Source organism: Drosophila miranda, chromosome XL (genome assembly GCF_003369915.1).
Source record: "Drosophila miranda strain MSH22 chromosome XL, D.miranda_PacBio2.1, whole genome shotgun sequence".
Lineage (NCBI taxonomy): Eukaryota > Metazoa > Arthropoda > Insecta > Diptera > Drosophilidae > Drosophila > Drosophila miranda.
In genome coordinates, this window is record NC_046673.1 from 12,557,462 (window position 1) to 12,572,246 (window position 14,785).

The following is a 14,785-nucleotide window of genomic DNA, read 5'->3' on the forward strand; positions in this document are numbered from 1 at the left end:
TGCTACATCCATTCCATGAAACAATAAAACACGAACTTCCATTTTTATTTAGGGAATGCGGCAAAGGATTGATCGAAACTGATCGATTCGATGCGAGCATAGCTCCCGGCCTCGCCCACAATCTCAATCACATTTCTTCAGCAGCTTTTTATGGATCATAGTCCTACTTAGTCTACTTTCTTACCCTCCAATCTTCGTTAAATGGTTGTGAAAAATAAAAACAAATAGATAACAATTTAGACCACTTTCTCACATTATTTAGTGTCTGTTTTTCCCCCATAATGATCCAGCAATCATTATTTCTGTCGCGAACTCAAGCCGTAAAACAATTGTAATTAAAAACTCCATTCGTGTGCCCTCCTTCAATGTTTTTTATATTGATCAATCATACACACAGCTAACCATTTACTAATATGTGCAAGTGCGAGTATATAACGATTACGATTATATATTTATTGAAAAATTGAATCGTAGTGCTAAAAAATGTAAACGGAGCAACGGGGCGGATGATGCAACTCGAATATGTCTTAGATCTTTGCTCATTGGGTTCTTAGTGCGTAAGCGTAGCAGGCAGAAACAAATTTAAACAAAATATTTAACATAATATATATAGCTAATTGTGTGTATTTACATATTAAAGTTTACAACAAACAACAACAAAAATCAGCAAACAAATCGATGCAAATCGAAAAAAACGAGAGAGCCAGAGAGCGAGAAGTTATGTCCTGTAGAATTTTTGAAAGCGTTTTCGTATTTAAACCAAACCACAAACTATGGCCTAAACATAAAGTTAGAACAATATATACTATACTATATATATATATAAATAGATGTATACATATACATGCATATGAGTAATATTCAAATTTATGTCTAAAGCAACCAACAACAACAATTACAAGTGTCTGTTTTTTTTTTTTTTGTCTAAAACCATTGCAATCAGGTACTGAAATCAAAATTTTTGTAAAATATATATATTAAAAAAAAAGAAAGAAAAAAGAAAAAAAAATTGATGTCAGGGTTTGTTTCTTGAAAGCGGAAAAAAGAAACTCAAAAAAATGTTGGAAAAGGCTAATTACTAATCAAAGAAATCAAACGATAAATTGATAAAATGGAATGGAACGCGGGGAGGGTATGTAATTTTTTTGAGTGTGTTTTTCTGCTGTGAAGAAATTTTCTGTAGCGAACCAAAAACCGAAAAACCAAAAAAAAACAATGGTTCCCCCGATTGTCTATGATGAATCCTTTTTCCTTGAGAAAAAAACACATATACACATACTCTCACACAGATATATAGTATATATATAGGTGTATACACATACATATATACATATGGCTATATACCAGTCTAGCTGTAACTATTAAGCTAAGTAGATGCGAAACGAATCGGAGAAGTCAGTGCGAAAGTCGGTTAGGAATGAATACGAGTAATCGAAAGGTAAATATATATACACATATATATATATACATATATATATATATATATATATATCAAATTGTCCAGACGTTCAACGAAACCAAATGCAATATTTAATTATACAACAAAGCAAAACTAACATACATACATAAATATATACATATATACACATATATATATTTTACAATTTATTTATATACATACACATGTATACATCATATATACATATATGTATATATATATATACAGATACATATGTGTGTGTATATATACATATGTATATGTACATATATGCCCCATAATTTTTCGCATATGAAGCCTATGTACTACTGAATTGTTTGTTAAACATTTTTTGAAACATTTTCTTTACCAAAAATGAAGGAAAGCAAAAACCAAGCTCACACAGAAAAAAAGTTACGCCAAAAAAAAACCAACAAACAAACCATTTATATACATTTATCAAGGAACAAAAAACAAAAACAAAAAAACGATATATACAACCAAAAAAAAAAAATTAAAAACATAACATTTAGTGATTAGTGTAAGCAAAGACCAAAATGATTAATAATTTTTCGAGAATTAAAATAATAAAGGCTAGGAGATGAGACGAGAACATCAAACACTAAAACTAAAGTAAACTAGACAACAACAAAATAGCCTTAACAAAGACACCAACACCAGCAACAACAACAGAAACAAACAACAAAATTATAACAAATTTTCAATTAAACAATGAAAAATTTGATATATTATTTTGTTATTTCCTTTTCGTTGTTTTTCAATGTTCAAATATGAATGAAAAAGACGGTATATAAAAATGACAACCAGCAACGAGTAACGGGAATATTTTTACAAAAACAAACTTTAAAAAAAAAGAAGAAAAATGCATAACGCTTCCGACAATAAGCTTTGGCCACACTATTCTAATAATATTATTGAAATGCGGGAAAAGAATTGAATTGAAATGGAGACGGAGACGGAAATGGGACAATGGATAATGGAAAATGGAAAATGATTGGATAATGCATGAATTTTCAACGCTAACCGCAACGGAATTACAACAAGTGTATGAGGAATATTTGCCCAATTTAATCTATATATGTAGCTACAGATATATAGACACATATTTAGTATATATGTTTACCTATGTACTTATGTAGTAGCCTGGTTCTACTGTATATTTTTAAACGGAGTTGTATTGCAGAATCAGCAAAGCAAATGTATTTTCATGACACGCATTTGAAGCGAACATATCAAAGCCGAAGCCGAAGAATACCGAAAAAAGTTACGAAATTTATATAGAAATTACAGAATTCGATGTTATCAGCAAAAAAAAAAAAAAAAAAAAAAAACACCACAATTGACAATTGAAACGAGTTGAATGTTTAGCTTTTAAAAATCATAATACGAAAATAATTAAATATTTGGAAGCTAGCAGGATATACATATAAAAGATTTGTGTATCAAAATTGTGTATGTAATTTCAAAGACATGAAAGAAAACGGAACTTCTTAATCTGTTTCATCATTTATAATTGACAAAATATTTACAAGCGCATTTAGATCGCTGAATGTGAAGAAATATGCAATTAAAAACCAAACACACAAAACAATACCAAATAGGGAAAACAGAAATTGGGGGAAAAAACAAAAAAAACACACACACACTCGAAACTGAATCTAAATTAAGTATGAATATTTTTTGCTGTGTCTTAGTCCATGTGTCGTAACGAATTTATTGAACTAAATATTATAAAAATGTAACAAAACAAATCAAATCAAATGAAAGCCAACAAAGATAAAAACAAAAAGAAAGTTCTTTAAAGTTTTTGTTTCGAAATGAATGAAAAACAGGCAAACGAACATTTCTACAAAAATTAAGCACAAATTTTTTCAGAAAAAATTACTACAACAAAAAATTGCCTTTTACTTGTATCTTATTTTCTACTATAAAAAAAAAAAACAAAATCGAATATTAATTATATACAACACGCTGAATTCATTTAAAAAACGTTTTTCAAACAAAAATGCGCCTAAAAACATCTGTGACTAATAAAAAAAAAAAAAAAAACTATGATAAAATATATATATATATAAAAACAAAAAACTTAATAAAAATTACCAAGAAAAATGGGAAACCGAAAAAGATAAAACTCCAATAAAATTACTTAAGATTAGGTACCAAAAAACAAACAAAAAAAAAAACAAAAAAATGTGCTTGTGTATGGTACAAGAAATTTGTTGAGGATGCACACACACACACACACACACACAAAGAGATCCAACCTATACATAGCTACAGTTTAACTAATTATTGATAAAGGTACATACACTATACATATGTACAGGTGACACCCACACACACACACACACTCAGACACACAGAAATATGCAAACCTAGTTGTATTTGTATGAGAGCATCATACAGTTGAGTAGACAACAATTTATACATTAGAATTTATGTAACAAGCTACTTTTACTTATACAATACATACATCCGTATATACATATATACAGATTACGATATAAAAATATACAAAAATATATATATACTTATATATATATAGAGGGATATTTGAAACCAGAACACAGCAATTTACTTATATAACAAAAGACCCCAAAAGAAAAGAAAAAAAAAAAAACCCAACCAAGTAAATGTTTCTTTCCAAAACCAAGAAAAACCAAGTAAAATATTTGGTAATAATAAGAAAAAACAATTATGAAAAGGCAAGGAAAATGAATGAAATGAATTATGCAAAGAATAAGAAAACCCATGAAATACAATATATACATATACACTTATTTAAAATATTTAACAAGAAAAGGAAAACAAACGATTTATATATATATGCATACATATATAAATACATACCACTAAATAGTTTAAATGTTTATTTATTGTATTTGAACAAGATGAACGATATTGAAACCAAATTTAAATAAAAATAATACATTTAAAAAATCCTAAAACCCACATAATATTTTTGTATTTCATTTGGAGGCCGCCCTGTATCTATCCCGAAAAGCTTTGTCCATTCCATTCCGTACTGTACTGAATGCAGTGATGACAGACAGCCCTGTGGCAAAGCTTGGGATTCCCAAACTTAAATATTGATAATGGATTGTATACTTGAAGATTAGCTATGGGTATACCACACATTTTTTAATGGATTGCGGGCACTTTCTTATATAAAAGCTTTACTGGTTCAGTCTTTGGTTCATTCAGAGCTGATAGATGGACTCTCTTCTTTCAGCTTTCAACTGCCAAAGAGGGGCTACTCTGGGGTTTCCCATATAGATAGTTATCTGATTGACACACAAGTGCATAATAATCAGTCATAGAAAATCTACAACTCTTCTTAGCTATTGTAATACCCTATTCAAGGGCACTTCGCGCCAGTCAGGCAGAACACTTGTGTGCTTATAATGCATTCATTTATTGGTACTTTCAGTTGCCGAAAACTCAGTGAATTATGGTATCGATGCAGGTATCGATGTTGGCATTGATCTCGGCGAACCCGAAAATAGCATTCTCGGTGGCTGCCGAGGTGCAGCTCTGGGCATCGGTGCCGACTGCAGGAACAGTGCGACGCAGGGCGATCAGATGACGAATCGACTTCTGGGCATTCACGGCGTAGATGCAACCGTTGATGTACAGACGGGTCTTGCACATTTTCCTCGCCCAACTGAGCTTGACGCTGCGGCAGGACTGCAACTGTTGGACCAGGGAATAGCCACCTAAGGTCAGCTGCAGGACGGCCTTCTTCGTGTCGAGGATCAGATTGACAGAGGTGACAGTGGCATCGCGACCACAGGCCAGAAAGCCCATTGTGGCCGACTCCAGGGTGTTGACCACGTGGACTGCCTCGTTGGACACACACTCCTCGCTCTCGTGGGCCCGGTTGTTGATGTTTTCCGCTGCCTGCTCCAGCTGCTTGAACGGCGTCAGGAAGATCTTCAGCAGCTGATGCTCCACCGTCTTGACGATGCCCTTGGCCAAGTATTCGGCCTCTGAGATGGCGGCATTCACCATTTTGTCCACCAAACCAAACTGATCGATCTCCACATCGTCGGGCAAATCTAGTTCCTTGGCAAAGTCTATGGCGAAGTCCATGCTAAAGTCCATATCCATGTCCATGTTAACGTCCATGTCCACGTCCATGTCGACGTCCAAGCCCGCTTCCATACCGACATTGAGGATCTCCTCAAGGTTTAGGGCTGAGACCTGTACAGAGAGAGGGATTTAAGTAAAAGTACCCCAGGGAATCGATTGTATTATGATATATGAAGATTCCTATTAAGGAAAAGCTTTGACATGTTTTCAAAAAGATGTCTTAAACTAAGACTGCTGAATGTCTTTATACTTAATGAAACTTATCTTGCAGATACGAGGCAGACAGATAGATATATAGGTCGGAATAGTTTTCCAGAAATTATTCCCCATTTACTTACAGCAGTTGCCAGGGCCAAGGCCAGGAACACCACCAAAATAATCCCCTTCATCGCTGATCGAATTTTGTTGGATTTGCGCTGTCGCTGCTCTGTTTTATATGTGGCCAGTAAGAGTACCAGAACGAACTCCCCGTGCCCAGATAGGCATATCTGAAAGCCAAGCTAATTAAAATATATTCAAGAGCTTTTTTATCTGTGAAATGTTTGGGGGCTACTCATCCAATTGAAACATTTCCCTTTATTTGGCTTTTGTTTTGCTCATTGGCTATTTTAATTTGCACGAGTCCCGTTCAAGACCCTCTTTAGTGGGTCTACTTTTTCTTCGATTGCTCAGAGAAACACGGCGAGAAAGAGAGTGTGTTTTTGATAAGCGCTAAAGTAATATTTTCCTTTTGCTTTTGAGCGATATGAACATCTATTACTGGATTCGCCACTTCAAGTCGTTATAATCGGCAAAATCTAAATAAGGCCGTAATTATAGAAGATATTGTCATATAATTTATAGCCGTCGATTAAAAGTCAGCATTAATTTGGAATTCGATCAACAGAAGGAATGTGGAAATTCAATCGATCCAATCTAAGGCATCACTCCATCACTCCAGACATCAGACACACACTCCACGGTGTTATTGAACCTTTTGTGCACTCGATTGTTGTATTGTATTCCTATTGTATGGGGGTATATACATATAAGGGATGATTGTTAACAGCTTGATGCATCAGCCAAGCACTTTTGAATGGGTTTATCTCTCAGTTTGGATTTGTATCTTTCCTGTGATCGGAATACATTTCATATTCTTGACCCACTTCTGTCTGTCAAAGTATTCTCTTTCCATAGACTCTTGGGGTACGAGTCGTACAAATTGAAATATAGCCTTCTTATCTAGTCTTTTTTATGGTAAGGTATAGCAGATATTTAGCTGTGTTTTCATCTATAGATTGGAGTAGAGCCAAAGACAATATAAATAGTAGACTTTTTCAGGGCGCTTTTTACAAGTGTTTTCCTTGTCTACCGCCGAAAGTTCCATGTATATATCTTGAGCATAACTTACATAGATATCTTTGATCTGGGGCTCACTTTTGATGACCAAAGACAATATAAATAGTAAGGTAAGCCCTTACAATGTTTTGGTACACGATTTTTTCAGGGTGCCTTTTAAAAAAAGTTTTAGGACAAAAGTTTTGTGTTACCTTCTCCATCGCCATTGATATATCTTGAGCAAAATTGATGTGCATCACATATACGGGTTTCCTATGGGGCTTATCTGGGTCTGATCTTCAAATAAAGAAGCTTTAGAATCCCATTAAGCTATGGTATTTAGGATCTGGGGTTCCCTTTGATGAAACGCATTAAAGATTGTTGGATTTTCTGACCTATTTGCCTTGGCTCAATGTAAGATAATTTCGTTCCTTATCATGATATTGTATTGCTATTTTAGGATCTATAATGTTTTGCTTTTTATTAGCTGCAGTCGATCGCAATCAAAATCCAAATACGTGAACGATCCACTACTCGTTCCGACTCGAATGTAAAGTTCACCAATCAATCTATTGTTTGATTGATTTACAATCGCAGCCAAACCGAATCCTATTTATTGACGGCCAATTTAGATTAAGGCTCAGACGGAAAATCTTTCTGGTTTTGGGGGTATAAATATAGGGGGGCAATGCACAGAAGCCACAATCCAAGGAAATCCAAGGAACAGAAATCATGAAGTCAATCGTAGCCGTTGTTCTAGCCGTGTGCGTGGCGAGTGCTTGGGCTCAGCCCCTGGCAATTCCCAGCCAGCTGGACGCCCAAGTCCGCAGCGTTGGGAATGAGATGGCCGAGATCGGAAAGAGTACCGGCGAGGCCCTGGTGCACCAGTACGAGGAGATTGTTCTGGAGCCGCAGCAGGAGCTCGAAGATGCCGTCGAGCAGCTGGAAGCCCGACGCGCCGAGAGTCCCGAGTGTGTGGCAGCCGAGGATGAGGAGATTGCCCGTATCCTGGACGCGGCCCATGAGGAGATGCACAGCTGCGGCGTTGTTGCTGCCCATACCTCCGCCGAGATCGCCACCGATGTGAGCGCGGCCTCCCAGCAGCTTGCCTTCGGCAGCTACAACCTGGGACGCACCTACAACAAGTGCCAGAACTATAAGAACTCTGTCCTGAGGCAGTCCTGCATGGCCAAGTTCTACGTCCAGGCCTCCATTTTCCTGATCAGCGCCCGCTCCTCCATCAAGACCATCAAGCAGTCGACCAACGAGCGCATCCCCGCCGTCTTCGCCGAGGGCAATGTCTGCACGCACGACGCCTCCGCACAGGCCATCCTTGGCCTCGAGGAGGTCAACCGTCATATCGATGCTTGCGCCACCCGTCGTCATCGTTGATTCTAGTCTCGTCAACTTTTCTGCAATAAAAAAACAAGTGTTGAAATACGTATTCTAAAATGGTCTATTATATTCAAAGCGGTTCCGGCAACAGTGGGTGGCAAAAAATGGTAAAGATATTCCTGCAAAGAATGTCTTTCCCTAAAAGCTGTCGAGTGATGTATGCTTGTAAGGCTGATGTCTTTTCCATGAATATGGCGTACTCGTATATGCAGGAAGAATTCTTGATTTACCTTCCATGGGGTCCATTTACAGTGGCGAGCACATGTGGATACATGTGTGGTCCCAGGGTTTCTGCACTGATATGGATTGAATCCCGAGACGACGGTTTATTAAGTTGTAGATGTGAACTTTTATTAAGTATTTAAATGGATTAAGATTATGATTAACTGCATGTATTTGTATGTGCGTATAACTTTGGGTTATGTGGATCATTTGTCTGCTGTGTGTGAAGCTCGCGAAACTCTGGCACCGACTGACTCGCTCTCGCTGACTCCCGCTCTCTTGATCTCTCCACTTAACCCTAGAAACCTCCTGCTGTCGTGATGTCTCTCTCTCTCTGCTATTCAAAAAGGGTGTTGTTCAGTACTGGCGGCCACTTCGAGTCTCTCTCTGCACCGTGGACTCTATGCCGATTCCTACATACGTATTCTAAAATGGTCTATTATATTCAAAGCTGTTCCGGCAACAGTGGGTGGCAAAAAATGGTAAAGATATTCCTGCAAAGAATGTCTTTCCCTAAAAGCTGTCGAGTGATGTATGCTTGTAAGGCTGATGTCTTTTCCATGAATATGGCGTACTCGTATATGCAGGAAGAATTCTTGATTTACCTTCCATGGGGTCCATTTACAGTGGCGAGTACATGTGGATACATGTTTATCACTTTTCACTTTAAGCGCCTGTAAAATCCTTGTGATTTTTATACCCGATACTCAAAATGAGTATTGGGGTATATTAGATTTGTGGTGAAAATGGATGTGTGTAACGTCCAGAAGGAATCGTTTCCGACCCCATAAAGTATATATATTCTTGATCAGCATCAATAGCCGAGTCGATTGAGCCCTGTCTGTCTGTCCGTCCGTCCGACTGTCCGTCCCTATTAGCGCCTAGTGCTCAGAGACTATAAGAGCTACGATGTTTTGGATCCAGACTTCTGTGATATGTCACTGCTACAAGAATATTTCAAAACTTCGCCCCGCCCACTTCCGCCCCCACAAAGGACGCAAATCTGTGGCATCCACAATTTTGAAGATACGAGAAAATCGACAGAGATTTCGTGGTGGGAACTCCCAAAATCTGGAAAAGAGAACGGGAATGTCAATAGAATGGCTTGGAAGCTAGTCCATCGTTCTTAGGAGTACATGTATAGAGAAAATTATATTAAAAATATGTTAATACAAAAATAAATTAAACTTTGAAGATAATGATCTGAGGGCTGCCTCTGAGAAGCCAGTGGTGGATGGTGGGTTCATTTCACTTAAAGAAAACCCTTTTTAAAATATATATTTCAATATACGTAGATCCTTTACTCGTTGCAGATACAATTTTGCTGGAAAAGTGATTGCTTTCCACTCCATATCCAGCCAAAAAAAACGGTCTGGGCCGAGAACCCTCAGACTCTCCTCGGCCCATCGCTCTCCCATAATTGTGTGATTATTCGATAGTAGGCTATTCAAGCTCTAGAAGTACTATTCTTCCTTTCACACAACAGACCTGCATATGTAACATGTAAATGTTGAAGCGAATCGGTGATTTGTAGTTTGAGTAGCCAGATTATGAGGTTTCAAGTCATCAAAGTTGAATGGAAAGTAATTATAATTCTCAGTTGTCTTGCCCCTTGACAGGCATCAAAGCGGAGCTGCCGCCGCTGGAGGCTGGACGGGTCTGGGGGCACGGCAAGGGCCTCAGATTTATTATTTATAAAAGTTAAGTTAAGCAAATTCGGCTGCCGCCGCTTCACAAGAGGTTGGGTGGGTGTAATGGGTGAGATGGCGGTGATAGCTGTGCTGGAAAATGTTTAATCAAAGATACAAATAAATTATTTATATGGCCGACAAGCGAATTAGTTGTCTGTCGGTCTGTGTGTGTCTCTGTGGGTACTCTGGGTATCTGTGTGGTTGGCGGCTAACCTTGGAACGGTTTTCTTTTAATTACACTCTACTAACATTTGATAATTATTGGACTATGACTCCGAATTGCCATTCGAGCGAGTCAGCCACTCTCGCACTCGTATTTCTCTACCTCTCCCCATCTGGCCTTGCGTTTTTGGTCTCTATTCGTGTTTGCATTGAACTTAAAACGATAAATTTTTAGAAACTAGAAACGATCATGTCGAGATCAGCTCCGGCTATGCCCCAAACCGAGAGTGGGCGCAAAGCCGCAACGCCTCTGAATCCATTCAAACTGCGACGCGAATCGATCACTGGTTGTCATGCATCCAAGACTTGTCAACGGGGCCGAGGGGCACTCCACAAACAGTCAATTTCCAATACGTTAATTTAATAATTTTTTTTAAGAATTCGTTAGCCTCAATGATTGCTAGAGGTACGCATGATCTACCAGTACTCGCTCAAAGGTAATATCCCAGTCCGCAAATTCCATATGGATTGAGCCAGAAGTTCTTCCTAGGGTTTGATTATACATCCCTGATGAACCTAGTCCAAACTATGCTTATCCTTATCGTTTAGGGATAAACACTTAAGTATAGTCGACTAATAGGGCCTCTTAAGTTGCAACGATAAAGCCAAACAATAAAAGCGAAAATACAATTTTTAGAGCGTTTTAAGTCGCTACTTTGCCGGCAATTGCGCTGTTTGCTAGCGTTTCAAGGGCGATTTTCGTCGTGTGTCGGCACGCACTTGTTTTCTGCGTTGCATTCGCCTGCATTTGAGTGCGCCTGTGTGTGTGTTTGTGTGTGTGTGTGTTAGCCACTTATTACCAATGCCATGTTGATAGCTGGCCTGCTATACGCTTGAGCATTTCCATTTTGCATGACAATTTCCATTTGCATTTGAATTCGAATTTCCATTTCGCTTTTCATATGAGCTCACGTTGTCGGCCGACCTTCAGCTTCAAAGTTCAAGCATCAAGTTCAAGTGACGTCAGAGAGCCAAGAACAAGCCAATGGGTCCAACAAAGTCTGTGGGCTAATTTATTATGATTCTTTTTCTGTACAGAGAGAAAATCCCGAAGCCCAGAAGAATACAAAACCAGAACCAGTTATGGCTGTAAACAGCAATCTGCGGCCGACTCGCGAGACCTGAGACCTGAGAGACTTGGTCGACTATCAATAGTCAAAGCCGGTAACGAAGTCGGGCTCTGTCTGTCAGTCTCGAGCTGAGCACCTGACGAGGTGGTTCATTGAAGTCCATAAAGTATCAACGTTTTTTGTTAGATCAAGCGCGACTCTAGAAACAGTCTCATCTTGTATTTTTTTTTTTCCTGTTTGAGTTCGCGAGTTTATCAAGAGAAGAAATGACAATTTATGGACTTTTAGTGCAAATCATTATCGTTTGTAACTAGCTGGCAGGCTGAAAATATCCCCGGAGCAGATCCAGCAGCAATGGCACCGCCCCAAGAACAGCCTGAGGATGATTTTAGCACCAAGGTGAGTCACAATGCCTCAGTTCTGTACAGAAGCTGATATGGGATCCTCGAGGATAGTAATGGAATTTTGTTGTGAGTCCCAGGCTAGAGTCTTATCTTGATATTCAAGTATTTTAAAACGCCCTTATAAAGCCCTAAAACGCCCTGTAATTATTTAGCTATCGTCCCTTTTATGTCCTGGTTTCTTTATGTTTTAGAAAGTAATACAAATCCGTTTGGATTATCCCATAGCTGCCTCAGACATGATTCATTAACAATTACGTTTTATGAAGAATAAATGGAATATTTAATGTAGAGGAGGAGCTATAAACCTTTAAAGCATTGCGATGACACATCAAAAGGTAATGGAGATGGGTCGACTATGCATATAAGCAATGTTTAAAGATTTAAAAGGTATTTAATATTGAATTCCCCCCGAACTGCATCCGCAGATGATTCCTTAGAACCCCCGTGGTATTCTCTTTGTGCAGGGTAGCCCCCATTCCACACTTTTCTTACTTAGAGTGGGTTTCGTCTATTTAGCGCAAATTCGCTAATCGAAGCATGCAGAGCATTCTGTTCAGAGCAAAACAAACAACAGATAAATAAACTAAATAAAGTTAACATTGATTTGCCCGCTTTGCTAATTAGATGCTGGGGCTGGAACTGTGGCTGGGGCACGGTCAAGGCTGGCATGAGGCCATAGACAACATATTTCATCTTGGATTTGAAAACAAAAGAAATATAAATCAAACAAATACTCGACTCGTATGGCTAATGCGGAAGCAGAAGCTGCTTCAGAAACCAGTCGCCAAAAGGGTTTTGGCCCCAATTTCCTCGTTTGACTTTGATTACAGCATCCGATATCCGTTCCCATAATTGTACATATGTACCCATACAAATATAAGTATATGTTTCGGCTGGAGTACGATCGGTGTAATTGAACTGTGAATGCATTTCGGGCGTCAAACGATAGTTAGTCAAGGTGAATGCCCCTCTCCTCTCACTCGCGGTGGTGGGAAGGCTGATTGATCAGTAGTGAACTGAATTTTAAATGAAAAATCTTGGCCAACAAATTGTTGGGCGTATGATATCATGAGCTGGAAGCAATCTAGAACCATAATTGAAGTACAAACACCTCTGGTTAGTTTAAGGTTTTTCTTGGGGTTAATTGGGTTCTTTGAATAAGCGATTGTCCAGCGATTGTCCAAGATCTTTTGGCTTCGCCCAAAACTTTGGTCCACATCTGGCAATTGATGTGGCAATCTTTGGCCAACTGTGGCCCAAAACGTTTTGACCAGAGCAGAAATTATGCCGACCATATGCAGGAGCGGAGCCTAAGGGGCCAGGCTGCCTCTGGCATAAATAAGAAACCATTGTTTTTGGCTGGCTTGCTGCCACAAGCCACTAAGACAGGCTGCTTAGCCGCAGTTGCCTCTTAAATGTATCCACCAGATACGATTACTCGTACTCACGTGGCTCGGATACGTTAACTGGTTAAAGAACATCATGACAAAGCTCTATTGACTCCCTAACAGAGCCACAACAGCGAGTATCTGCTGGTACTCGTATCGGTGCCTTTGCGCTCTAGTATCTTAATTATTATTGCGCCCAGCGTTGTGGAACGATGACGATGACGATGGGGGATGGGGTATGGGAATGGGAGGAAGAAATCTGGAAAATTGCTAGTCAGAATAACAGCAAAAGCCGTCAAGCTTTAAGAACCCAGAAGCCAAAAAGTATATACAAGATACTACGAAAACTTCCGCATACTTTTTGCACCCCAACTGAATTTTAAACCTTTCAACAGAAAAACAACAAACAATAAAATATGCCCACTCATCAGGCCAAACAAATTAATAACTATTGAAATTATCGTACAAAAAGGAAGCCAAGCAAAGAGCTCTTAACGCTCAATTTGGTGCTCCACGGATCCACAGATCGTGACGTGTTCGTCGAGACTTGTGCTTGGCACTCGCGTTGTCGGTCGGTCACACTGAATGCCATTGGAGGTCAAGTTCAGGGAACACCAGTTAATGGTTGTCTTCTTTGTTGCTGTCTCTTCTTCTGCTGTACTGTACTTTACTCATGCCTTATGACGATCCGATGAGGTAGGTCTCTTTTCTCGTCTCGTCTCTTATGTTTAACGATGCCTCGAGTCGATCTTGAAGTTGGAGGTGTCAAATGGTTTTGTTGAAGTATTTGAATACTTGCTTAATTGCAAATTGGTTTGCTTGGGGATAGTTGATGCTTCAAAATCTTTGAGAATTGTATTTTGGGCAGTACAGTATTTCTACAGTATTTCTTTAGAAAATGTATAGAAAATTTTCACCCCAAGGAGTTGTGAAAAATTAAATTAGTTTCCTTGGGATACTAAAGGGAAAAATGAATTTAAATGAACTGTTAAAACTGTTCCGATCTGGTGAAAGAAGTGTATACTCTATTCGAATTGCTTTCAGTTATTTCTGCTAATTATTCCATGCACCAATTAGTTTTAGACGACCGATTGTTTTTTTCTTCTTCATTTTTTGTGCTGCTTTTTTTGTAGTATATTATTTCTTATGTTTTTTTTTTTGTTTCTGTAAGGTTGGTGGCTGAAAGGTCAGCCAAAAAATGAAAATAAATTTATTTGATTTATGATAATTAGCTGTGCTGTGTGCGCTTTACCTTCTTGCAGATACCTTCGATAATTGGATTCCTGAACCTGGACTGACTGGCAACACGAAATGGAACCCCAAGCCCCCCACCCCACTCCATTGGACGAAAGTGCTGACCCAGAGAGAGGCCAAGGCTGAAGAGCTCTGCAGTGACTGATGAGAAATATAGAAATATAAGTTAGAGCCGAAAACCGATCAAATAAACCGACAATGTGAATCATATCCACACATACAAGGGTTAACTGTGTAGTATTATGATGACTATGAGTACTTGATGGGGGAATCTCGTAGTACCATCTGACAG

The 14,785-nt window shown here is 38.6% G+C and overlaps 2 protein-coding genes and 1 long non-coding RNA gene across 3 annotated transcripts; 2 read left to right on the plus strand and 1 right to left on the minus strand.

The window, feature by feature from the left end:
• Positions 1-4,834: 4,834 nt before the first annotated feature.
• On the minus strand, positions 4,835-5,979 carry LOC108150889. Its single transcript, XM_017279202.2, has 2 exons — positions 5,869-5,979; positions 4,835-5,641 (listed from the first exon to the last, which is right to left on the minus strand). Exons 1-2 carry the CDS (start codon positions 5,917-5,919, stop codon positions 4,880-4,882), a joined length of 813 nt encoding a protein of 270 aa, XP_017134691.1. The 5' UTR covers positions 5,920-5,979; the 3' UTR covers positions 4,835-4,879.
• A 1,563-nt stretch (positions 5,980-7,542) lies between these two features.
• On the plus strand, positions 7,543-8,291 carry LOC108150861. The gene has a single exon (XM_017279167.2). The coding sequence runs from the start codon at positions 7,580-7,582 to the stop codon at positions 8,237-8,239; it is 660 nt and encodes a 219-aa protein (XP_017134656.1). The 5' UTR covers positions 7,543-7,579; the 3' UTR covers positions 8,240-8,291.
• A 3,271-nt stretch (positions 8,292-11,562) lies between these two features.
• Positions 11,563-14,703, plus strand: LOC117186623. Its single transcript, XR_004471608.1, has 2 exons — positions 11,563-11,846; positions 14,502-14,703. It is a non-coding gene; the product is annotated as an uncharacterized LOC117186623 (long non-coding RNA).
• The last annotated feature ends 82 nt before the right edge of the window (positions 14,704-14,785 follow it).

Bases quoted from the DNA above. Each gene is read 5' to 3' on its own strand.
- LOC108150861 (XM_017279167.2), top strand. From the start codon at position 7,580: ATGAAGTCAATCGTAGCCGTTGTTCTAGCCGTGTGCGTGGCGAGTGCT.
- LOC108150889 (XM_017279202.2), bottom strand. From the start codon at position 5,919: ATGAAGGGGATTATTTTGGTGGTGTTCCTGGCCTTGGCCCTGGCAACT. The intron at 5,642-5,868 runs GTAAGTAAATGG...CTCTCTGTACAG, and splicing joins CCTTGGCCCTGGCAACTGCT to GTCTCAGCCCTAAACCTTGA.